Genomic DNA, 24942 nt, shown 5'->3' on the forward strand with positions numbered 1-24942 from the left:
GATCCAAAACTGTCAATCAGGCATTCACAATGCATGATGGCCAAAGATCCAACTTGTACACATTCAATAAATGCAAGACAAACAAGACTCTAGGACCCCTACCTTATCATGGAAGATCAAAGGCAATTGAGACAAAGGAAATTGGCTCATTTTCATCACTTTGAGTATGAAATGGACCAATTCACCTTGTGTTCAATATAACGTTCGATTGAACACAATGCAATGCAAACATAACATGCTTATCTTGGCATGTTTTACTTGATTCAATTCTTGTTTAAACATTTTAGCTTACCAAGCCATTAATTAGTTGGTTTGTCCAATGTGAAAGTCCTGTAATGAGAGGAAGGCCAATCAAAAGATGACTTAAGACATGAGAGAAGCCATGCCTTTGACTAGGAGGAACCCTCAAGAGAGGGTTGAAGCCATTTAAGCATAAGCCTCAATCTCATAGCTTAAGCACAACTTCAAGATGAACCAAGCCTCAAAACAAATCAAAAGATGAAGAAGTGAGGGAGATGGCAGAATTTCAGTGCTGAAATGGCATGAAAAAAACAAGACTCTAACATGCAAACAACTCATGTACAACATGTTAGGAGACTTAAACAATAAAAACAAGTGAAGGACACAACACTAGGACCATACAATACAAGGCTCAAATGGCCAAATCAATCATGGACAGACCTCAAACATGCCAAAACAATGGCCAAAATATGCTGAGATGGTAGCATGAAAGGCAAGAAAATCATGTTCATGCATTGGCTCACAAACAAAGCATAAGGCACAACTCTCAAACATCATGCAGGAGTGATATATGTGAGTGTGTGATGGAGTAATATGCTCTGAAAACACATGCTAAATGATGCCAAAACATGCAAACATCACAAGCACAACATGCTAATGGCCTTAAAACTCAAAGCTAGTAAGGGCCAACAACACTATAGCTATACAAAGCAAGGCATGCATGACCAAAGCTATTCAAAACAGAGCTAGAGTATGCTAAATAAAGGCCAAAAACCTACTAGAATGGAGCCAACACATGCTAGAATAATGAGCTATAACATCAAGCATGCAAGGCTAATGAGCAAGATTACACTACAAGTGTAAGAAGCATGCAAGAAGTGGCCAAGCCAGCCAAAAATAGAGCTAAAACATGTTAAAAGAGTCACAAAAACATGCTTAGATCAAGTCAAGAGATGGTATAAAAACAAGCTCAACTACCAAGCTATCAACACACGCAAAGGAGAAACAAGGAGGGGAGACCACTCCCTCCTATTTTGGTCGTCAAAGCCAAGTTTTTTCCACTGATGATCCCCTGGATTTCAGTGGTTCAAAGGCTAAAAAGAGATTGCTTTAAAGGATTTTAAACATGGCACAAAGCTTAGCTAATAAGCCACAAAAGAAAGAGGAACACCCCTAACCCCAAAAGGGCCTCAAACTACCATTTTCAACACTCAAAAATAGAGGTTTTTGTAGTTGAAAACTAGGCCAAAAACATCATGCAAGGTTGGCCAAACCAATGTACAAAAACAAAGCTCAAAAGAGTAAAGTGATTACCCTTGAAGCACAGCAACAAATCAGCAACTGTCTTGAGTTAAAACCAACCTTAAGACCTCAAACGAAGCCTCGAGAGACCTCAGCTCCAATATAAGAGTGTTTGGCTAAGAGTGCTAGTGCAAATATGTAGAGAAAGATCACTTTCAAGCCTAAAATATGGAGAAAGAGGATTCTAGAGAGAGAAAGAGAGAAATTTTGCTCAGCCCAATTCTTGTAACCCTTTGCATGTAAGAAGATGAGCTCTATATATAGGAGATACAAAAGCCCCTTGAAGAGATCCAGCCATCCACGTGGGTGCAGATTGTTTATCCTGGAAACAGTTGGCTCAAAAATATCTGAAAAATATCTGTTGAAACATTGGTGGCCAGCCGGCCATCAGTGATGGCCGGCAGTGCCTCATTGATGGCTGGCAGGCATAAATTGATGGCCGGCAGTGCACCAAAACAAGCACTATGGATAGACCAAAGCATGGTCCAAAAATGGGGCAGAAAGAATACAGGATTTAGAAAGCTCAAACCGGTGACGTTCTGCTGCGAAATTTGAGCGCTCGGCGAGTAACCAAACTTGTCACTAGATGTACCTGCAAGCACATCCAAGTCTTGAGGACGGTCAAAAATGGGGTGTCTACACCTCGCTAATGAATGAACTGGAACGTCGAATATCGGTGGTTCATGGATTGGCTGGGGCACGTCAACTTATCGGCATAAGGCTTTGAAATTTAGCCGAGTATATTGAGGAATCTACCCTTGCCCCAGCTAATAAATGAACTAGATCGCTGAATAACGGTGGTTCATGGATTGGCTAGGACACATCAACTTAGCAGCGCAAAGCTTGGAAATTTAGCCGATTAGATTAACGAATCTACCATTGCCCAAACTAATGAATGAACTGGAACGCCGAATATCGGCGGTTCATGGATTGGCTGGGGCACATCGACTTATCGGTGTAAAAGTTTGAAATTTAGCAGATTAGATTAACGGATCTGCCCTTGCCCCAGCTAATAAATGAACTAGATCGCCGAATACCGATGGTTCATGGATTGGCTGGGGCACATCGACTTATCGGCGTAAAGCTTTGAGATTTAGCTGATTAGATTAATGAATCTGCCCTTGCCCCAACTAATGAATGAATTGGAACACCGAACATTGGTGGTTCGTAGATTGGCTGGGGCACATCATCTTAGCGGTGCAAAGCTTGGAAATTTAGCCGAGTAGATTAATGAATCTGCCATTGCCTCAGCTAATTAACGGACTGGACCGCCGAATATCGGTGCGTAGAGCATTGATGAGATTGCCTTGGGAGTGCTACACCCGTAATGAATAAATGGGGTAGGGGCTGCGTGCGCGGAGGTGCCATTTTTGCGTTCAAATCGAACAAATTGGGAGAGGAAAAAAACAGTGTGGATGACTATGGATGGCAAGAAGATTATTCTTCAATAGCAGAAGGGAGGGTAGAACACTGGTGAAACTAGCAGCAAAGATGAATCGAGGTGGCGAGCCTACACACATGGGGAGTAGGACGTCGGGGGAGCGTGAGAGGCGCCATTCCCTACATTGTCAAAGTAGGTTACCTAGGAAGGAAAAACAGCAACGAGGTAACTCCCTCCATTCGAGAGGAGAAACAAGTGGGCCACCGCGCCCTTTGAGTTTTTCGGGCTTCATTGGGAACAAACCAATGACGGAAGTGGATTCGATTATCCGCGACCCAAATGTAGTAGTAGAGTTCGCTCGACAATTTTTTTTGCCAGAAGTTCAGCAGTCGATGGTCGGCCAGGCTAATTATGAAGTTTTTCGGGAGGGCGTCCATGGAGCAGTAAAGGGGTTATATACCTCCTATGAAATAGACATGCGTCTTCGCGCCGCGCGAAGAGAGATAGAGCAAAAGGACGCTCGCATTTGGAGCTTGCAAGCCTGTGTGGAGAAGGCCGAAAATGAGCTAAAGAAAGCTAACACCTCTGAGACTCAGTCGGTAAGTCAAGTGAACTCGATTGTCGCGGAACGAGTAAACTGGCGAATTTTGGATCACGCAATCGCCGACCGAGAAACGGCGAGTATGTTCACAATAGAAGCTGCGAAGACCAGGTCCTATGAAAAAGAATTCCATGACGACTGAAAAATTGGAATAGACAAGACGAAGGAAAAACTAGCCGAGGAAGTCTGTCGATGCGAAAATCGCGGATTTAAGCATGGATGGATCAAGGCTCTCTAGGACGCGGGCATTGATCCGGCGTCACCTTTATATCGGAGTTATACTTTTCCATTTGAGTCTTTCGACGCCAAGAAGATTAATGACGAGGATGGAGCCGAATAATTTTTATGTACGTTGTTCCGTTTTTATGTAAATCATATACTTACGATCTATTTAATAAAACATTTTATTTTGAATGTCTATATGTTATTTCAATCAATGCTTGCAAATTAAGTAATGACCATCTATTACTTTACGTCAATCGCGTTTGCGCTTGTCAATCATAATATCCACGAAAGGAGCTCCGAATTCAGAGATTTATTCGGCCCAAACGTGTCATTCATACATAGGGCTCCGAATTCGGAGGCTTGTTGTGTTGGCCCATCGTGATTTCCACGAAGGGCGCTCTGAATTAAGAGGATTATTCAGCCCAAATGTGTCATTCACGTGGGGCTCTGAATTCGAAGGCTTTTTGTGTTGGCCAATCGTGATTTCCACGAAGGGCACTCCGAATTCGAAAGCTTATTCGGCCCAAACGTGTCATTCATGGATGGGGCTCCGAATTTGGAGGCTTTTTTTGTGTTGGCTAATCGTGATTTCCATGAAGGGCGCTCCAAATTCGGAGGCTTTTTTGTGTTGGCCAATCGCGGTTTCCACGAAGGGCGCTCCGAATTCAGAGACTTATTCGGCCCAAACGTGTCATTCACTGATGGGGCTCTGACTTCGAAGTCTTTTTGTGTTGGCTAATCGTGATTTCCACGAAGATCGCTCTGAATTCGAAGGCTTTTTGTGTTGGCCAATCGTGATTTCCACAAAGGGCGCTCCGAATTCAGAGGCTTATTCGGCCCAAACGTGTCATTCACGGATAGGGCTCCGAATTCGGAGACTTTTTGACACAACCATAACCCACGGGGCAAGAAAGAAAAAACATTGTATTGGAAAAAAGAAAGATGCACACGGCAAAAATTCAAAACAAGCTGTCATGCCATACAAGTTAGCTTAATGATAAAATTTGCTCAAGTATGTGGAATTCCACGAACGCGGCAAACTTCTTCCATCCATGTCTTTGAGCCGATATGCCCCTGTCCCTGCGATTGAGTCGATCTGATAGGGGCCATCCCAGTTAGGACCCAACTTTCCTTCAGCGGGATTCCTAGTAGCGGAAGCACTTTTTTGAGGATCAATTCTCCTGGTGTATAACGATGTAGCTGAACACGTTGATTATACGATTTAGCGAGCTGTTGCTGGTACTGTGCCATGGAAGCAAGGGCACGATCTCGGCGTTCTTCTATCAGAGTCAAGTCCAAGGCCAACATCATGTCATTTCGGCCCATATCAAAAACCTTCGATTTCAAAGTTGGAAGGCCGATCTCCAGGGGGATGATTGCTTGGGTTCCGAAGCACAGAGCAAACAGCGTTTCCCCAGTGGATCGCCTTGGAGTAGTGCAATGAGCCCAGAGCATGCTGGGCAACTCTTCGACCCATCTGCCTTTAGTTTTCTCCAGCCTTTTCTTGATGCCGTCTAAAATAACTTTGTTGGTGGTATCCGCTTGACCGCTACTTTAGGGGTAAGCCAGTGAGGAAAAGTAGGGCCAAATACCATAAGTGTTGCACAATTCTCTGTACACGCCATAATCAAACTGGGTACTATTGTATGAAACAAGCGCTCGTGGTATGTCGAATCTCGTTATGATGTTTTTCCATACAAAACGCTTAACGTCAGCATCTCGAATACGTGTTAGTGCCTCCGCTTTGACCCATTTTGTGAAATAGTCCGTCACGACAATTAAGATTCGCTTGTTCCCAGGAGCCCGTGGTAATGGTCTGACGATATCAAGCCCCCATTGAGCGAACGGCCAAGGACTAGTGATAGAGTTTAACTCCTCAGCAGGCAGACGAGTTAAGGGGGAAAACTTTTGGAATTGTTCATATTTCTTGACATAACACTCCGTATAGGTTCACATAGTCGCCCAATAGTACCCCTGTGTTATGGCTCGATGGGCCAGAGAACATCTGCCTGAATAGGCACTACAACTACCTTCATGTATTTCAGACGAGAGTTCCTCGACTTTATCCGGGTGAACACATTCTAAGTACAACCTAGAGAGAGATTTTTTTTTGTAAAGCTTCCCTTGTGGATCCAAGTAGTATCGGAAGGCTTTGTTTCGCAGTTTTTGTGCCTCTTTCTTATCCATCGGGAGCTGCTCCGAGGATAAGAATGCAGCGATAGGGTCCATCCAACTTGGACTTTGTTCAATAACATTGATCTGAGCTGATTCTAAAGAGGCAATGCTCAGCTCAAGGATGAACCCTACTTCAATTGTCCGCTTAACTTCTAAGTTGATGGTAGAGGCTAGGCAAGCCAGGGTGTCCGCATGCGTGTTCTAATCTCGAGTTATTCGATTCAGTTTATGGTGATCAAATTTCGTGAGCAAAGAATTTGCCGTTTTCATATAAGCTGCCATATGGTCATTTTTGGCTGCATATTCCCCTTTTAACTGGTTGATTACTAGCTTTGAATCATAGAAAACAAGTAGACGTCATGCACCGAGGTGAAGTGCATTCCATAGGCCGGTTAACAATACTTCGTATTCAGCCTCATTGTTTGATGCATCAAAGCCCAGTTTGACAGCCTGTTCTATTATCGCCCCTTCGGGGGCCATGATTACTACGCCAGCCCCACTGCCACATTGGTTGGATGACCCGTCACAATACATCTGCCAAACGTCTCCAACATACATTCTCCAATCGGGCTTAGGTTACACTTGATCAAACTCAAAGTCGGCGAGAGATCCTGTGAATTCAGCTGCAAAGTCGGCAAGCACTTGCCCCTTGATGGAAGTTCTGGGTAGAAACTGGATATCATACTGGCCGAGTTCGAGAGCCCATTTCGAAACGCACCCCGATGCTTCCGTGCTACAAAGCGCTGACCGGAGGGGATATTCTATTGGTACCCCAATGGTATACCCCTGAACGTAGTGCATTAGTTTTCTTGCAGCCATGACAAGAGCAAAGATAAGCTTTTCTAATGGAAGGTAACGTGTTTCGGCGTCGGCCATAGCTTTGCTCACATAGTAAACTGGTCGCTGCTCCCCAAGTTCTTCCTTTAACAGTATACTGACCGCCCTGTCGGATACTGCCAGATAAAAATGAGCGGGTCGCCTGCCGTAGGTGTTGCCAAGAGTGGTACTGATCGGAGATAAGACTTTAAGCCGTCCAAAGCGGCCTGGCACTCAGGGTCCAATCAAATGCTCTGCCTTGCCGAAGTGTGTGAAAGAATTATCGGCAGCGATCTGTGGAACGGCTGATAAACCTATTGAGCACGGTGACCATTCCCATTAGCTTTTGAACCTCTTTGACTGACTGAGGGGATCCAAGAATTGCCATGATTTGCCTCGGATTGGCTTCGATTCCGCGATGGTTAACAATGTAGCCAAGGAATTTGCCGTATCTGATGCCAAATGCACACTTCGAGGCGTTCAATTTCATCTTGTACTTTCGAAGGATGTCGAATGTCTCTGAAAAATCAGCTAGATGGGAGTGCTTTTCCTTAGATATGACCACCATATCATCGATGTATACTTCCATGGTACGGCCAAGTTGTTCCTAGAACATGGCAGTCACCAGTCTTTAATAAGTTGCCCTGCATTCTTCAGCCCAAAAGGCATGGCCTTGTAGCAATAGGTTCCTCTTGGGGTGAGGAATGCGGTTTTTTCTTGATCCTCCGAATGCATGGCAATTTGATGATAGTCCCTGTAGGCATCCAAGAAGCTCATGCGTTGATGATGTGCCGTTGCATCTACGAGTTGGTCTATTCTAGGTAGGGAAAAACAGTCCTTGGGACAAGCTTTGTTTAAGTCCGTGAAATCCACACAAACACACCAAGAGCCATTTTTCTTCTTTATGACCATAGTATTGGATAACCATATAGGATAGGTTACTTCATGAATCGCCCCAGCGTCAAGTAACCGATCTACTTCTTCAACAACGGCCGAAGTATGCTCTACGGCTAACCACCGACTTCTCTGAATAATTGGCTTACATTTCGGATCAACGTTTAAGTGGTGTTGGGCCACAGATGGATCCACTCCTAGCATCTCGTATGGGGACCATGCAAACACATCAATATTGTCGAGTAAGAAGGATACCAACCCCTGCCTTTCAACTTTATCCAAGAAAGCGCCAATCATGAAGAACTTGTCAGGACTTCTGTTAATTTTGACCCGATCCAGGGCTTCTGTTGCCTTTTCACTTGGGATCTTCCCAATGTCTTCGAAGCTCTCCTTATCCAGTACCTCAATTGAATGCACTTCCAGCTCCCTTGGTCTCTTTGCAGCAAGAAGATAGCATGCCTATGCCGATTTCTGAGAGTCGCGAATTTGTTCGATACCGTACTCAGTCAGAAAACAAAGTAGTTGATGGTAGGTGCTTGGCACGGCTTGCATTGTATGTAACCAAGTTCTGCTCGTGATGAGATTATAAGGCGAAGGAAGCTTGAGAACCAAAAATTCTACATCTACTAATCTGGTGTTGACCCATACTGGTAGTGTGATTTTGCCCAAAGCATACTCCGGGTTATCATTGAAACCGAATAATGGGTAATCAGCCAGAGATAGGTCCGAGTCAGTGAAGCCAAGTTTGACGAAAGTTTTGTTATACATTATTGCTGAAGTGCTGCCATGGTCAATGAGAACATGCTTAATGGTGAATCTGTTTACGCGTAGCTCGATGACGAGGGGATCAGTGTAGGGGTGAGTTACTCTAATTAAGTCACTATCATCGAAACTAATCCTTTCAGTGTCATGGGGCCTTTTCGCTGGCGTCATTGGGCTATGGGGGCTAGACTGCAACTGAATTGTATGCACCTTGAATAACGTTGGGAAGCTGTATATCATATGAATTACACCAAGAGGATGTGACTCCGGCCGTAGAGCTACTGTATTTATTAAATTGTTCTTTCGGACGTGCTGCACAAGACGGCCGTCTTGCACCAATTCTTCCAGCTGATCCTTTAATGCATAACAACTATCAGTGTCGTGACTGTGGTCTTTATGATACTCACACCGTTTATCCCGTCTTATCGCATCAGGAGGTCGCGTCATCTTAGGCGGCCACTTGAAGAACGGAAGGTATTGAACTTTTGACAGAATTTTACTAATCGGCTCTGTTAGCTCCTTGTATTTCTTACCTGAGCACCTTGTGCGCATGCTATCCACTTGATACTGTTCATTAGCTCGATGTGAACATTGATCATTTGATCAGCGCGAGTCACGCCATTTGTCTCGTTTAGCTTGATTCCGCAGCTTGAGGATTCTTGATAGCACGACACTAATCGGCTGAACAATTCCCAACGTGGCCGTCTCAACGGTTCTACGTCCGGCTTTGACCCGCAGGGCATCGTCTTCCACTTTGCAGTATTCTTTGACCTTCTTCATTAACGCCCAAACAGTTTTAGGGGGCCGTCTGGTTAATGAACTGCAGAGGGAACTATTAGGATGCAATCCCATCTTAAAGGCGGTGATGGCTATGGAGTCATTGCAAGCATCATCTACCAGATTAAAGCACTCCCAATAGCGGGCCGAATATTCACGAAAAGTTTCTTACGGTTTAATTTGCATGGCCCAGAGAGAATCGGCTTGCTTCGGCTCGACTTCATTAGTGATGAATCTCGCCTTGAATGACTTTTGGAGTTGGTGGAAGCTCTTAATCGATGCTGGCTCCAGTTTATAGTACCACTTCACGGCCAGTGGTCCTAGATTGCTTAGAAATATTCAACACATGAGGGCTTCGTCGTCAGCATGGGGCGTCATCGCTTGTTTATAGTGACGAATGTGATCAGTGGGGTCCGATTTTCCAGTAGAGGGTGAACGACGATGCCTTGAACTTTTTGGGTAGCACAGCCCTTGCAATTCATCGCATGATAGGGTCATGTTTATTTTCCTCATCCGAATCATCGCTTCTCCCTCGTTTATGCCGTACATATGGACTTCCTTCAGATGAGCTGGATACATCAACGCGTCCTTTTTTTCTAGGCTCCAAGGATGATGAGCCAGAATCATTGTGATTATTGCGTTTCCGGAGTCGACGTTGTCGACCATCCTTCTTCCCCAAAGATCGACCCCGGTCTTGGCATGCAGCCTACTGAGATTTTGCCATCTCTAAGGCCAAATCCTGGCGTAGGTGCTCGTTCTCAACCATCATGTTCTCCAGCCGCTACTCATTTTGCTTTGTTTGATCTATAATCGTCTGCATTGTCTCATGCACTGAAGTTGAGGGTGTGATCTGAGCTACTGAGTCGAAATTTAAGGCCCGTCGAGCGGTGATGTTCTCCGGTCCAAGCATGTCTCTTGGCGTAGTTTCGTCAGCGACTATCAAAGGATCTTCTGTTATGCCCGCCATGGATGTACTTGAGTATTCCCATAGACGGCGCTAGTTGTGGAGAAGTGGTTTGGAAATACTTTTGGATCCTACAGGACGTTCCTGATCCTTTGATTGCCACTTAAAAAAGGGATTAACACTCCGGTCGGGGGTACCGGAATTAGCACTCTGGCGGACAAGTTAGTATATGTCTCTCGTTTGCTTGTATCTTAAGTTTCTTGGTTCTGTTCTCACCTCCTTCTTTTTGGTTGATGTTCTTCTATTTATATTCGCTCCTGGGCCTTAGGGCCACTCTTAATCCATCGCATGATTGCTCATTCGGCCCTTCTGTCGCATACCAATTCCCACTCGGCTTTTTGTTCAACTGGTTCTATGGCTGATTTATCTATTCGGCTTCGGGATCGTCCAGGACGGAGTCGAATAGAATATATATATATATATATACATATCCTGATTTTCTTCAGATATTTGGCTTTCCTGCATGTACCGATATTCGGCTCCCACATTAGGTGTATCTAAAAATTAAAAAAATTGCTTAGAGTACTAAAAAAAATTCAGCGAAAATAAAAAAATACAAAAAACAAAAATTTTCAATTTTCTGAAAAGTGAATCCTGAAAATCCAAACAAAAAATGCTTATGTTTTGAATGTGATATTTTGTCTTATTGGCTAAATTAACTTATTTTATTTTTTTTGTACTTATTTAGTCATTTTAGACCTTCCCAAACAAGGACAGAGTAATACTATAAATTCAAACTTAGCTACTTAAAAATTATTTAAAATTATCATTTTATAATTTAGATTTATTCTATATATGAATCTCACAATATATAAATTCAATTTCAATCACATATTATCATTCAAGATAAATAAGAGTGAGTTTATATAATTACTCAATTTAATTATATATGAATTGCGTATGCCTACCACTCTTTTTTACTTAGGTCTTATTTGGAAACATATTTTTTTAATAATTTTTTGACTTTTTAACTAAAATATGATATAAAAAAAATTAGTATATTTGAGATTATTTTTAAATTTTTTACGAAAAAATATACAAAAAGTAAAAAGAAAAGAAAATTTTTAATTTTTTAATATAAATTGTTAACTTTTTTATTTTTTAATGACTTTTTTAATGTTTAAACTAAAAATGATATTACCAAATAAGATCTAAAATGGGATGGGACTTGGTCTCAAACTCAAACATAGACGTAACCAACCCGTTGGGCTGGGTTGCGGATTTTGAGCCGAATTGAGTCCGACCCGGTTTGAATAACAATGACAATAGCGTCAACCCACCGGACCCCGTAATTCTTGCCCGCGCGTTGGGGGGGAGAGAGAAAGAGGGAGAGACAGAGAGTAGGTGTGTTCTATCTCTAACCCCTTCTCGTCCTTCTTGCTTATTCAAGCAGAAACGCACAAAGCAAAATTGAATCCCTCGACATGCTTATCCCTCATCGCTATCCTCTCCACAAGCTCTTCACTTCCAACATTTTCATGGCTTCCAAACCTTTCCTCAAGTTCTCACCTTTCACTGTACTCCCCACAACCCCTTCTTCCCAAACCCACCTCTTCCACACCAAAAGATTCATCTTCTCTACTTTTCCTTCCAAATCCATATTAAAGATTCACCCTTTCTCTCTTAAAAATAATGGGTTTTCCTCTGTTTCTGATGCCAATATCCACACACCAGGTTTTTCCCCTTTAAACCCACATGTACTTATGCATACATATATGTGTTTCTTTGTGTTTTTATGTATATATTTTTGTTTGAAGGGTTATTGAGAGTACAGTGTTTTGAATTGCTTTAGTTTCTCAACTTTATGGGGAGACCCTAGAAGAGAATGGTATTGACTTGGCTGAAATGAAGGTTTTGAGGAGGAAAATGGAGGAGCTTGGGATTGATAGCAATCTCTGTAAACCAGGGCAGTACAACCACTTAATTTGCCCAATGGTATGCTTTGTTTGTTCCAAAATTTGTTCCTGGAAGCTATATTGTGTTTGTTTTATCTGAAACCTATGTAATATGTGCTGCTACACTTGCGTGGTTGTTTTTGTTTGATTGTTCGAATGTGCAATCTTGTTGTGTTAGGAATTATTTAAGAAGTATTTAACCAATTATTTAAAAGTACATTAAACATGGTGTGTTATAAATTTGTTTATTAAAACTGAAGAGAAGTGGATTGGATCATTCTTTTTTCTTCCAGTATAAATGTTTACTTATGTTTTGCTTTTCTTTTTACTGTAGTGCAAAGGTGGGGATTCAGGGGAGAAGAGCTTATCCCTTTTCATCACCGCAAATGGGTAAATTGTGCATATTTCTTTTTTTACTTTTTTCTGTTTTCTTGCCTGATAGTTTGCTTGCTGTATCTGTCATGGGAATTTTATTGTGTTAGGAATTCAGCTTTGTGGACCTGTTTTCGAGCAAAATGTGGCTGGAGAGGCAATACAGGGGTACCGAAGTTTTTTATATATGGTTTTGATTTTATGTAATTAGTCAATCAAGCATTTGTTCTGATTTCGGAGTCCTTTCCAATTGTACCCATTTTGTTGCAGGCCTATGTAAATGGCAATTCAACGTCCGGAAGGATTGCTCATATCCCAAAAGTTAAGCAAACTAGAGAAATCACCGAGAAAAGTTTGGATTTGGAGCCACCTTGTAGTGAGGTAATACATTTTCAGCTTTGATCTACTTTTTTGCTTATTTGATTAAATCTGATGTTTGTTTAGGTGGCAGTGGTTAGACATACATAAGTGAAGCTATATGAATGTATAGAGGCAATATTTGTTGATGAACACCTGTATAGGTGTATTTAAGTCTATACAAGTGTATTTATGGGTGTATTCTAAAATCTGTACTTACATAGGTTCATAGGTATGACTTAAAAGTATGATTCGTGGGTATCACTTTCTAGTTTACTAATTAAATTAGTAGCATGTACAAATTATTGTCATGAGTTTTAGCAGAACCAACAGGCTAGTATAAAGTTGGCCAAGGGCAGAGTGGCTCAACACTACGAACTCTCTCTGGTGGCACTCTTTTGTAGTGTGGTGCAATAAGTGGAGGCATCCCAGTAGCCTAAAAAAACCAAACATGCGTCCATGTGCATCGCTTAGCATTCAAAAGTTTTATACGCACCACGCCATGCCAATGCCAATGCCATAAGGGGATGCGAGGATGCTGAATTGTTGATAAGTGGAGTGGTGTTGGCAATCAGGTATCATATATGCCAATGCCATATGTGGATGTGATGATGCTGAATTGCTGATAAGTGGATTGGCATAGGCAATCAGAATACACATGGTTCCTAGGAAGCACATACATTTCTAAGATGGTGTTGTGTCCGTTTTGGACATATCTTGACACGTGTTGGACACGTCCATATACAACATTAATTTTTTTATACCCAAAAACGCTTGGGAGATACATGTGGGACTTAGACACATGACTTAGGATCCAATTATAAAAGAAAAACAATGTAGATTATACATATTAATCTCTCCTCTTTTATATTTCTAGAATAATGTTTGTTTGCATTTAAAAAAAAAAAAAAATTATATTTGAATGAAATATTCGTATATATGACTAAATATATAAGTCATAAATTTTTATATTTTGTGTGGGTCCCCCATGTATCGTGTCTTACATTTTTTGAAAATTGTTATGTTAGTGTGTTCATGTTATGTCATCTGTCTGCACTTCTTAGCATGGTTTCATTAGTCTCAATGACTAAATTAACTAAATTTACAGAATGTCCTAGGACCTGTTACATGGACTTGGATATGACTATTGGGTGTGGGTGTGTATCCAAGTGTCAAACCTTCATAAATTTAAATCTTATGATCTTGAGATACGTATCCAAAATTGGATATGGGCAGTGTTATTAAAGGTGATAGGCGCACTGAGGCACAAGGCGAGGCGCGGCGCGGCGCGGCGCGGGCTTTATCGAAGTGAGGCGCACATTGTGCGTAAAAATATATACAATTTAATATAAGAAAATAATTTAGGATCCAGCATAAGCAAAATGAAATATTAAACATTTAAAAATGTAAATACTAACACAACTATTTTAATATAGACAAATGAACATTATTTCAAAGTTTAACGTAAAACATGAATAAGAAGAGGATGGAAGAAGACCAGAGAATAAGCATAAGAAGATGGAAGAAGAAGTGGAGAAGACAACAATGTAGAGAAGAAGAGAAGAGAAAAGAATGAGAGAGAAATGTAAGAAGAGAAGAAGAAGATGCAACGTAGAGAAGATAAGTGGAGAAGACAACAATGTAGAGAAGAAGAGAAGAGAAAAGAATGAGAGAGAAATGTAAGAAGAGAGGAATAAAAAGAAGAAGAAGAAGGTAGCAACGTGAAGAAGAATTTTTGGAGCTGTTGGACTGGATAACGAAGGTAGGCAACATCAAAGTGTTCTTTGGATATTAGGAATTAGGACTAAATTTTCTTCTATCGTTGATTTGGGGCTGAATGGCCGAGTATTGGCATGTGTAATTACGAGTAGGGATCTTTTATAGCTGCACCATATTAAATCAATGTTTAGATTTTAAACAAAACCAATCAAAACAACAATAAAAAAATAAAAATAAAAATAAAAAAGCCCTCAAGGCGGAGGCCTTGGGCTTTTCTGTGCCTTGGCCCAGTCTCACGCCTTAAGTGCAACTTATTGAAGTCGCTTGGCCTAGAACACTGGCGCAAACCTTGGGCTTGGATGGGACTTGGTTCTAGGCGCATACCTAGGCATGCCTTCAATAACACTAGATATGGGTACTGAGACACGTCATATGCACATATATATTGCATATTGTATAATATTCTCAGATGAGATGTTGTAAATTGTGTAGAAATATACTAGAAATTAAATAGGATTCAGGAAAAACATGAAATTTCTATATTTAATTCATATGAGAGGCTAAAAATATTACTTTACTAACAAATGTAAATTTCTTTTTCTTATTCATATATTGTCAATTTGTCACAAATTAAAGGATTTGAGTGTTCAAATTGGGTACGAGTGTCGGACGCATATGCTATACCCTTACCCATGTCATATCCGGTGGACAGAGGTACTGTAGGGGAAATAAAAGAGTCCATGTAACACAGGCACTTTGATGGTTTAAAGATATGGGTTATTTTTTAGCTTCATTCCCACTGCATCTTGATAATATTTACTTTTTGAATTATAGTGATGAAATAGAGTTGATTTTTTGTTTCCTTTTTTCGGTGTTGCTTCAGCTATGTGCATACTTTGCTGAGCGAATGATATCAGGGGAAACATTGCGGAGAAATGCTGTTATGCAAAGAAGATATGGTGATCAGGTGCACAAGATACTGAATTGAGAAAATAGTGCCTTTATTTATTTTAGTTTTTAATCACGGGGTTCTTTTTAATTGTGCATATTTAAGAATAAGAATTTTAGTAATTTAAAGTTTCCTGTGTTTACCCTTGCTACAAAAGTTCTTCAGTTGGTGAAATCTGCCATTTGAAATATCCGTTCATATTGTTTTACATGCAAATAGTTGATCGAATTGGAGATCCCTAAATACTGCTAGGCTCTATTCTTTTATTTTATTTTATTGTAAGGGGTGGAATGTAACTCTCAGACTGGAAGATTACCTTACATATCCTTAGGCAACTTGGTTTCAGTCAGGAGCAGCACAAGGGTTTTTTCTTTTGGGGGGAAGGGGAAGGGGTGCTAAACAAAATTGTTAAAATCATTTTTCCTATCAAAGCTTCCCAAAAAATATAAATCACAAATAATATCGAAAATTGAAGTAACTGCGCATGATATATGAACTAATAACTATTATTAATGTCAACTTTAACATTGATTGCTACCAAAAAAAAGGAGAAAATATTTTGATTAAATTGTAGTATCTGTTCCTTTATAGGATTGTTGTGTTATATTGATATTAAGGTTAATATATCCATTGGTCCTGTTATAATATTTTTATTAATAAGGTATGAACTTTGAAGTCAACGAAACAATTAAATATGAGTTTATGTACATGCATGTAATCAAGGCTGTAGTCTTCCGGAAAGCAAATTTTTGCATTTGCACCCAAAGTTCTATTCTCACACCAACAAAAAGTACTGACTGTATTTTATTTTTTCTTTGGGGTGGTTCCACCTCCGCGTGCAAGACATCTCAGATGATTTGTTCTGACATCTGAGTGTTGATCTAATGAAAATTAGACTAGTAAACATGTGGTGGAGTTGGACATTAGCTGAAGGAAAGTCCGGATGAGTAGATGTGTTATGACTTTTATTTTAGCAAAACAAAATCCATCACTGGTTGTTGTAGATTGTTTAAGTTCTAGAATGCTTGAAACCAAAATACATAAATTTATGAATAAATAGATAATGAAATATAAGATAAAATAAGCAAATGCTAAGTTTAAACTCTTCTCAATCATCCAAAGTAGGAAGAAGGTTCGGTTCTGTATGGCGACTGCAGGTAGTAATTCTTCTTATCTGGGAAATATTCCATTCCTGTTAAGTATGCTAATTAATTTCATTTCAACTAACTTCTGGAAAGTTTAATGACAGATTGTTATTGCATTTCCATATCGAAGGAATGGTGAGCTTGTGAGCTGCAAGTACCGGGACATCAACAAAAAGTTTTGGCAGGTTCTTAGTGACAATTGTTGATGTAGATACAAAGTTACAAACATTGATTTATTAAATAGCTTTATTACGGCGCATTGATATCCGATTTGACTATCGTAGATACAAAATTACTATTCGTTCTCTAAGTGTTTCAGGGAGAGATATATTTCAACACTTGAATCTTGTTGCTTTGCTGGTCTTCATCTACAGGAAAAAGATACTGAAAAGATATTCTATGGACTGGATGATATAAAGGATTCCAATGATATAATCATTGTAATATTTCACGATGGCTCTCTATCAGTTGAAATTGTCTTTGCTATTCTGTGGTCAATGGGTTATTTATTTGCTTCCAACTCATTCACTATTGATGTTTATTATTTATATGTAATCGTAGGTTGAGGGTGAGATGGACAAGCTTGCAATGGAAGAAGCTGGCTTCCGAAACTGTGTGAGTGTCCCTGATGGTGCTCCCGCATCAGTTTCCAAAAAAGAGTTGCCATCTGAAGAGCAGGTCTGTATCAACCTTAAAATTTCCAAATTTGTTGCTGTCACTAAATTTTTTTCATGTCCATATGATAATCTCTTTATGCCTTTTTTAGGTTTATTATCCAAGAAGTGTAAGACTTCCTGGTGATCCAAATTAACTCCAATTCCGACTTGTTACTACACTTTCAACTCTACAATAGCGATGAATTTCATACACGGGGGGATTATCTTCTCCGTGCTATTATGATAAAACATGGCTTTATAGGTGAACATGTATTTAATTGCATATGAAGCTTAAAAAACTGTTTGGATGCATAAATTAAGGGCGGGCCCTTGAAAACTTCCCTTAGCTTGGAAGAACTAATTTTCAATGAGTTAAAGATAACAAATTAATAAAGTTTCACTTTTGGTTGTTTCTTCTCTTTTTCTATTGATATGGCTGTCAATTCCTTTGATGCTTTTCCGCACCTTTTTTTAAGTATGCCCAAGAAACTTGTCATTAACCAGCACAGTTAATCACTGTGGTCAAAATAAGTATGCAAATTTATTTTCTGTCAATAAAATAAGTACTTATTGACATGCCTACACTACAATCCAAGCAAAATGTTGAGGTCTGTGTTGTAGGTAAAAGGGTATTGTGCAGTCTGAAAGACCTTGAAGGATAATTGTACTTCTGCCAGCTGTTCTTCTGTTTTATATCTTTAGTTCAATTATCTCCCATGTCAGATTTCTTATTTATTTATTTATTTATTTGTTTATTTTTGCGTGCACTTTGTTTCTTGGTAGCTCAACATTTTAAACAATAGAGCACAATTGGATAGAGTGGCATCTCATAAAATGAACGAGTGGAGATGCTTAATCATAAAGTTAGGAGCAAATATAACTGGATTACATGGAAAGTCTTTCCTTTCATTGGGACTATTTTGAATTTTGTAGAGAATTTAAATTTTATTTCTGTATGGGAGTTTTTTGGTTTTGTATGCACTGTTTATGCTTCAGTCATGTCATGTCCCCTTCGGCATGTTTTTACTGAAATACTTTTTACTTATCCAAAAAGAGAAAAAATAGAAAGAGAAAAAAAAAAAAAAAAAAAAGAGAAAGTGTAAAAACTTTTTTTCACTTCGTACTCCTTAGTAAGTAGAACCTTCAGTAGCACACCGACTGTATCTTTTTTAATTGTCTTATTATTAGTTTGATTCTTTGCATACTCTATCTTGTTTTATTATGTTGGTGGAAATATTCATTGGTAGAGTCTCTTCACTGCTTTTATAAATCAGGTGAAATTGTTTTATATTACCAGTTAAGTTATCTCTTAGGTCTTACTGTTCCATGATATCATTCCCTAAAGTTTGAAACTAATGCTCTTGTGTTTTTTGTAAAGCTAGGACACAAAGTATCAGTATTTGTGGAACTGCAAAGAGTACCTAGAGAAGGTTGGTCGTAAATGGTTAAATAATTGCGAAAATCGAAGCCCGCCTCATTTCTTACTAAGGAGTACCTATTTTTCTTCTTCTGGCCAAGGAATTAAAGTCGTTTGTTTTTTGATATATTTATAGGCATCTCGCATCATACTTGCAACTGATGGGGATCTGCCTGGTCAAGCCTTGGCTGAAGAACTTGCACGCCGCCTTGGAAGAGAAAGGTTCGCATTATTCTATCTTGATGTCATTTTTTACCAACATTCTCTTTGAAAGCAATCTTCATGCCAGTTTTGTATCACTGGTTACTTCTTGTTCTGTGGGTTTTACAGATGCTGGCGAGTCAAATGGCCAAAGAAGAATGATGTGGATCATTTCAAAGACGCAAATGAGGTTTGATGTCAATTCTTCCCATTTTCTTTTCCCCGTTTTATTTTAATGACAAGAGCTTCGTAAATTATTTTCTTTCCTAGAAAAAGGTTCAAAGTGTTGCTTAACGGTATTCTTAAATGTCTAAAAGGGTACAAAGTGTTGCTTAATGGTATGGTAATCTTAAATGTCTAAACCATAATAATTCTTTGTCAATAATATGAGGTGTAGGGTCTATTTTTTGGACTCTTTCTTTTTCTTTTATTTCTTCTCTTTTTATGAGGTGTTGTGCCCCCTTGGTACGGTCTCATAGAAATTTTATCTGTTGTTGATCACCTTATATCACCTGCTCTAAGTGGTTGCTCCCTATCCAGCTTGACCTGGCATACATGAGCTTGATGGTCCTTTCTTTCAGTTCTTCCCATAAAGTTGTGATGAAGACCATTCTGGTTATTGAACTTTATAAATTTTTGGGGAGAAGACTATCGACATTGTGACTGATGTGTACATTGGTAGGTGCTCATGTATATGGGACCCACAATACTGAAGGAAGTCATTGAAAGTGCTGAATTATATCCTATAAAAGGATTGTTCAACTTCAGAGATTACTTTGATGAGATTGATGCATACTATTATCGAACTCTTGGTTATGAGCTTGGTGTCTCAACTGGATGGAGGGGTCTGAATGAAATATACAATGTAAGTATATTTTTCTGTAGAACTATTAATTACATTGAAGTATCTGAGCACTTGAGTGGTGTGAAAAACATAAGAAATATAGGTCACACGTTCTATAATGCAAATCAAATTTCTGCTGAATGTCAATTTCCCTTGCCCAACAGTTTAAATTCCATGTTTTTCTGCCCTTCTTTTTCCTCTTCTAAAAAGAGTGTTTTCTTCCAAATTTGAAGATTTCTGTGAGATTTGATATACATTGTTGGTTTGATTTCCTTACATTTTAGGTAGCATTTAGTTTTACGTTATAGAAAACAGGAAATTTTACCAAATGTTATCTTATTGTTCGATTTTCCCTTTTTGTTTCATAGTTTAATACCATCTTGTCATCAAGGAGTTAAACAGTTGGATGCTTTATTGGCTGTGTTGCTTCTTTAATTCCGAACATGAGAAACGTCAGTAGGTAACTTTGTTGAGGAGATATGAGCAATTCTAATTGTTGAACTTCTCATTTGATCAGGTTGTGCCTGGAGAGTTGACTATAGTAACTGGAGTTCCAAATTCTGGTAAGAGCGAATGGATTGATGCTCTTTTAAGCAATCTTAATGCTAGTGTTGGCTGGAAATTTGCACTTTGCTCTATGGAAAATAAGGCAAGTTCATTATGCTATACAAGCGTGTACTTATCTTTCAGTTTGGAGCATTTTCATCTCTGCTTTTTAGCTATATCTATGTTTGGGAACCGGTAATAGTTCTCAGTGAGGGTTGATTCTCTTTCCTTTATGAGGATCTTATTACAAAGCAATTTTGTTTAGCTTCAAAAGTTGATGTGCAGCAATTGTTTACATTTTCTTCTAGCTTTCTACTCTCCATTTGATGAAAGCATGGAATTTATGGATACATGGCTTGAAATCTTACATGAATGTATAGTGATACCTTATTTAATATTGAATATATTTGTTGGATTTGGATGTAAACCTTTCCCAAGCATGATCTATGAGTTCACAACTCCACTTGTAAAGTTGAATTTCTTCACTCCGCTGTTGTTGTATGAGCAGTATTTGGTAATATGTGATGGTTATCAGAAAGATGGATTGTTAACTTTATTAGCCAAAAGGTCCAAAACAAATTCTAAGAAACTAAATAGTTATGCGTTATACTAATTACATAATAACTCCTTGAATTTTATAATGCCTAAAGATGTGATTTACCAAAGGTACCAAATGCTGTTTTGGATTTTAACCATCATTGAAAAATATGAGTTGTGGTAATAAAATAGTTAATACTGTGATTTCTTATACATGAAATTGATAAGTTTCCTTTGGTCTGTTTTACTCTATGCCAAGTTTTCACACCGTCTTTCTATTGGCATTCATCTTAATCCATGTTCTGTTCAATTGATCTTTAGGTTCGGGAACATGCAAGGAAGCTTTTGGAGAAACACATTAAAAAGCCCTTCTTTGATGCAAGGTAAATTTATGGCATGGCTCACTAGTTAGTCTACCACGTTGTAGTTGGTCATTATATATATATATATATATATAATTTTTGTGAGAGATATAAAAGCAGTTCACTGTCATGGAGTTGAATGATCCTAACTACATTTAGAACGTATGATGGTATTGCTTCTCTGCTTAATTTTGAACCATGATGTAATTGGGCTGGTTGATGCGCTTGGTGACATACTCAGTTTCATTTTCTACCTCTAGTAAAAGGAGAGTCTATAAGGGTTAAATTGCTACTACAAAGCATGGACATGGATTTGGGATATGCATATGACACAATACAAACATGCCAATATAATTTATGGTTTACATTAAATCAAACAGGCCCTAAATGTAATTCAAACATCCTCCAATCCCCCTCTAATCCAGTAAATCAAACAGGTCTGAAATCTCATGTATAGAACTTATGGATTACATTAAGATACCTTATCACTTGTGAAGAACATTATCACTTTTTCATGAAGATCAAATTATTTATAGCTCTGAAAAGAAAGGGAACAAAAGAAAATTAGATGAACTGAGTTTGAATTTTTGCTGTGACATTCTCAACTGTTTGCTGTAAATTTATTACTTTCTCTCTTCCTGGCTTAATCATAGGTATGGTGAATCTGTTGAACGGATGAGTGTTGATGAGTTAGAGCAAGGAAAGAAATGGTTGAGTGATACATTTTATCTCATAAGGTGAGTAAGAATCTTTAGTTTTCATTGGCGTCATTTACTTATTTTTTTGCTGTAGGATTGCTAACCCTTTTTTGTTCCCATTCACTTCATTGTCATTTTCATAGATGATGCTGTGAGCTGTTGAACATATAAGTATTTCAACTCTGTTGGTCATATCCTTGTTTGTACTGTTTGCTGAGCTTTTCTAAGGTTTAACGTGTTCAGCTTATCAGGTTAACTGGCATGAGTTGTGCCCCATCCTCAATAGAAAAGTAGAATTTAATGCAAGAACAAAGATGTAGGGCAATCAGTTTGGTTTAAAGCTTGTTTTGCATGGACCATGGATCAATATAAATAAGTGTTTTGGTCCCTATGTGGTTTGGTCGACCAAGTGACCAGACAGCAGTGTTGGTTGGCCATCTCCAAATTTTGTACCTCACTTGGGCTGTTAAACCATCGTCCTTGTCATCCTATTTTTGTTGAAAGCCCAAGTTCACGTTGGTGAAGCTTCTCCTTGCACTTTTCCCATTAATCTTCCAGCATAGATAGATATTCATACTTAAGCATAGATTTTAATTATTATGAAACAGAGCTTGTTTCTAAATAATTTGTGCTTTTGAGTTCCTTGTTTTGATCACATTGTTACACTATCGACTAAGCTTACTCTGCTAGTTGTGATATTATTAGCATTTTCTTCATTATTCTCATAGTTGTTTACCTTATGGTTTGTGGATTAGGTGTGAGAATGACTGCCTTCCAAGTATCAATTGGGTCCTTGGGCTTGCAAAAGCAGCAGTTCTAAGACATGGGGTGAACGGACTTGTGATTGATCCATACAATGAGCTTGATCATCAGCGTCCTCCAAGCCAGTGAGTCATTCATCTTTTGTGCATATTGAAGATGCTTAATAAATAATTTAAAAAAAAAAAAAATCACGAAAATAACAAAAATCCTTTTGAAGGATTGTTAGAGATTAGAAAACTAAGTCAATCCCATTTTGGATTCTTAGGTCTTGTTGGGTGTAGCTTTTATTAATTGAAAGTTGATAATCAGAAAGTAGAAGATAAAAGCACTCCTTCCCTAGCTTGAAGATAATCAGTTTTCTTTTGCTTATTTAAACTATTCTGCTTTATAAGCTATAAGCAGAAGGTGCACTAGTCTCCCAAAATAAATAAATAAAAGCTATAAGCAGACTCTATAAGCTGCACCAAACAGCGCTTTCTCATACTCGACTTCTACTTTTGGGCATTCCTTTTATACTGCGTTCTCCAAGCATTTACTTAATCTGTGACAGGACTGAAACAGAGTATGTGAGTCAGATGCTAACTAAGGTCAAACGATTTGCCCAACATCACTCTTGTCATGTTTGGTTTGTAGCACATCCAAGACAGGTAACCAACCATAGGCTTTGATTTCCCGCCTAGTATTCTTATTTGTCTAATCCTCATTTACGTCATAACAGTTGCATCATTGGGTTGGGAGTCCTCCTAATTTGTACGACATCAGTGGAAGTGCACACTTCATAAACAAATGTGACAATGGGATTGTTATTCATCGGAATAGGGATCCAGATGCTGGCCCCATGGATCAAGTGCAAGTGAGTTTGTCTCTTACTGTCTGCTAACTTTAGTATTTTTTGGTAGCATGGTATAATAATTGTACATTTTATAATTATCTGCAACCAGGTTTGTGTGCGAAAGGTACGAAATAAGGTTGCCGGTACCATAGGTGACGCGTTCTTGTCATATAATAGGTATGGAGCTTCTTGTTCTTGTGATGTGTGTGACTTACTTTGTGGAATTTTAATCACCATAGTCAAGTTTTGGATGATTTGTGGCGATATCTTATTATGGATCTACATTTTTGTGTTTGGCTGCTGTGGCATGCTTGTTAGGTTGGGATTCCTTCATGGATCCAAAGAGTTGTTTAAATTGTTATGTTCTGATAATAAAAACATGAAAACCCTAAAGACTCCCAAGAAGGTGAATTTTTTTGGCTTTTTAACTTTTTCTTAATTTGCTCAAGAAATTCTTTTAGGGAATGGTACACTTTTGCAGGTCACGGTTAGCATATTTAACCCTTTTGATCCTCTGATGCCATTTGTTTTTTTAGCACACTTTCAATTTTGCGTTGGTTTTTTAGTCTTCTCTTCTTCTGCTACTACATTGTGTTGCATACATAACATGTGCACGCATTCAAGTAAATTTCTCGTTATATTTGCTTATCTCCTCATAAATAATTCTTTAGATAGATTTTACAATTAGATATTTAAAATAACTCCTCTCTCTCTCTCTCTCTCTCTCTCTCTCTCTCTCTGTGTGTGCTTGTTTTTTTGGTTTGTCATCAGAATGTGGCTAAACATTATTTCATTTATATGCACGGTGAGCAGGGTAACGGGTGAATTCATGGACTTGAGTGAGACCTTGAGGAGACGGACATAGGCAGGCAGTTCTCAAGGAAGACCGGTCTTGTAACTAAGCAGGCGGATTGAGCATTCTCGGTGCAATTAACATGAAGGATTGGTTGTTTTCTATGCCCTCCGACTGAAACATTCACATTCAAAATCGTGTAATGGTGGCAAAAATGATGGCAACAATGATGAGTGGTTGCATAGCTACTTCTTTTGATTAGACACTTTCTTATAGCCAAATGAGATTAAATTCTCAATTTTTGTATATCATTATTTTGTTTTGTTTTTTTTTTTTTTTGTTTTTTTTATTTTTTTTTATTTTTTTTTGTTGTAAATTGATTTTATTAGGCTTTGTATAACTCGTAAAAAAATTATTGGGTTAATCTTCAATTGGTGTGCCCTTTCATATTCCTCTTTATCTTTTCAATTTTACAAGACAAGTTTATTTGTTTGCTTCTAGAGAGCATTACACAGGAGACAATTTTTAAGTATCCAAACAGGGCCCATGATACAGTGTGCTAATGTTACCGGCGTCACATGATTCTCCACTACATTTTTATGACCACGGCCCATATCTCAACGCCACGTGTCTGCAGGTTTTAAAGATATCACCTGTTTTGTTTGACCAATTCTTGTGACAATATTTAATTTTTTTTTATTTAAGATTCTATTTTCAGTA

At 38.8% G+C, this 24942-nt stretch overlaps 1 protein-coding gene across 2 annotated transcripts; it reads left to right on the forward strand.

Moving 5' to 3' along the window:
* The first annotated feature begins 11418 nt into the window (after positions 1 to 11418).
* On the forward strand, positions 11419 to 24671 carry LOC114299937 (toprim domain-containing protein). 2 transcript variants are annotated; one of them, XM_028244767.2, is made up of 21 exons: positions 11419 to 11811; positions 11930 to 12072; positions 12367 to 12422; positions 12515 to 12572; positions 12675 to 12785; positions 15364 to 15447; positions 16679 to 16759; positions 16949 to 17014; positions 17136 to 17252; positions 18613 to 18660; positions 18784 to 18869; positions 18978 to 19038; positions 19531 to 19713; positions 20210 to 20341; positions 21097 to 21158; positions 21791 to 21874; positions 22591 to 22722; positions 23148 to 23244; positions 23316 to 23450; positions 23539 to 23606; positions 24243 to 24671. In XM_028244767.2, exons 1-21 carry the CDS (start codon positions 11562 to 11564, stop codon positions 24292 to 24294), a joined length of 2106 nt encoding a protein of 701 aa, XP_028100568.2. In that variant the 5' UTR covers positions 11419 to 11561; the 3' UTR covers positions 24295 to 24671. The 2 variants fall into 2 exon arrangements, with proteins under 2 accessions (XP_028100568.2, XP_082742376.1); XM_082886250.1 differs by having other exon boundaries at positions 11424 to 11811; positions 11895 to 12072.
* The last annotated feature ends 271 nt before the right edge of the window (positions 24672 to 24942 follow it).

The sequence above is a fragment of the Camellia sinensis genome, chromosome 9 (assembly GCF_055761805.1).
Source record: "Camellia sinensis isolate YWXY chromosome 9, ASM5576180v1, whole genome shotgun sequence".
Classification (NCBI taxonomy): Eukaryota; Viridiplantae; Streptophyta; class Magnoliopsida; order Ericales; family Theaceae; genus Camellia; species Camellia sinensis.

Coding starts and splice junctions, on each gene's coding strand:
- LOC114299937 (XM_028244767.2), top strand. CDS start 11,562: ATGCTTATCCCTCATCGCTATCCTCTCCACAAGCTCTTCACTTCCAAC. Junction 12,073..12,366: donor ACCACTTAATTTGCCCAATG/GTATGCTTTGTT, acceptor TTTTTACTGTAG/TGCAAAGGTGGGGATTCAGG. Junction 19,714..20,209: donor GTCTGAATGAAATATACAAT/GTAAGTATATTT, acceptor TCATTTGATCAG/GTTGTGCCTGGAGAGTTGAC.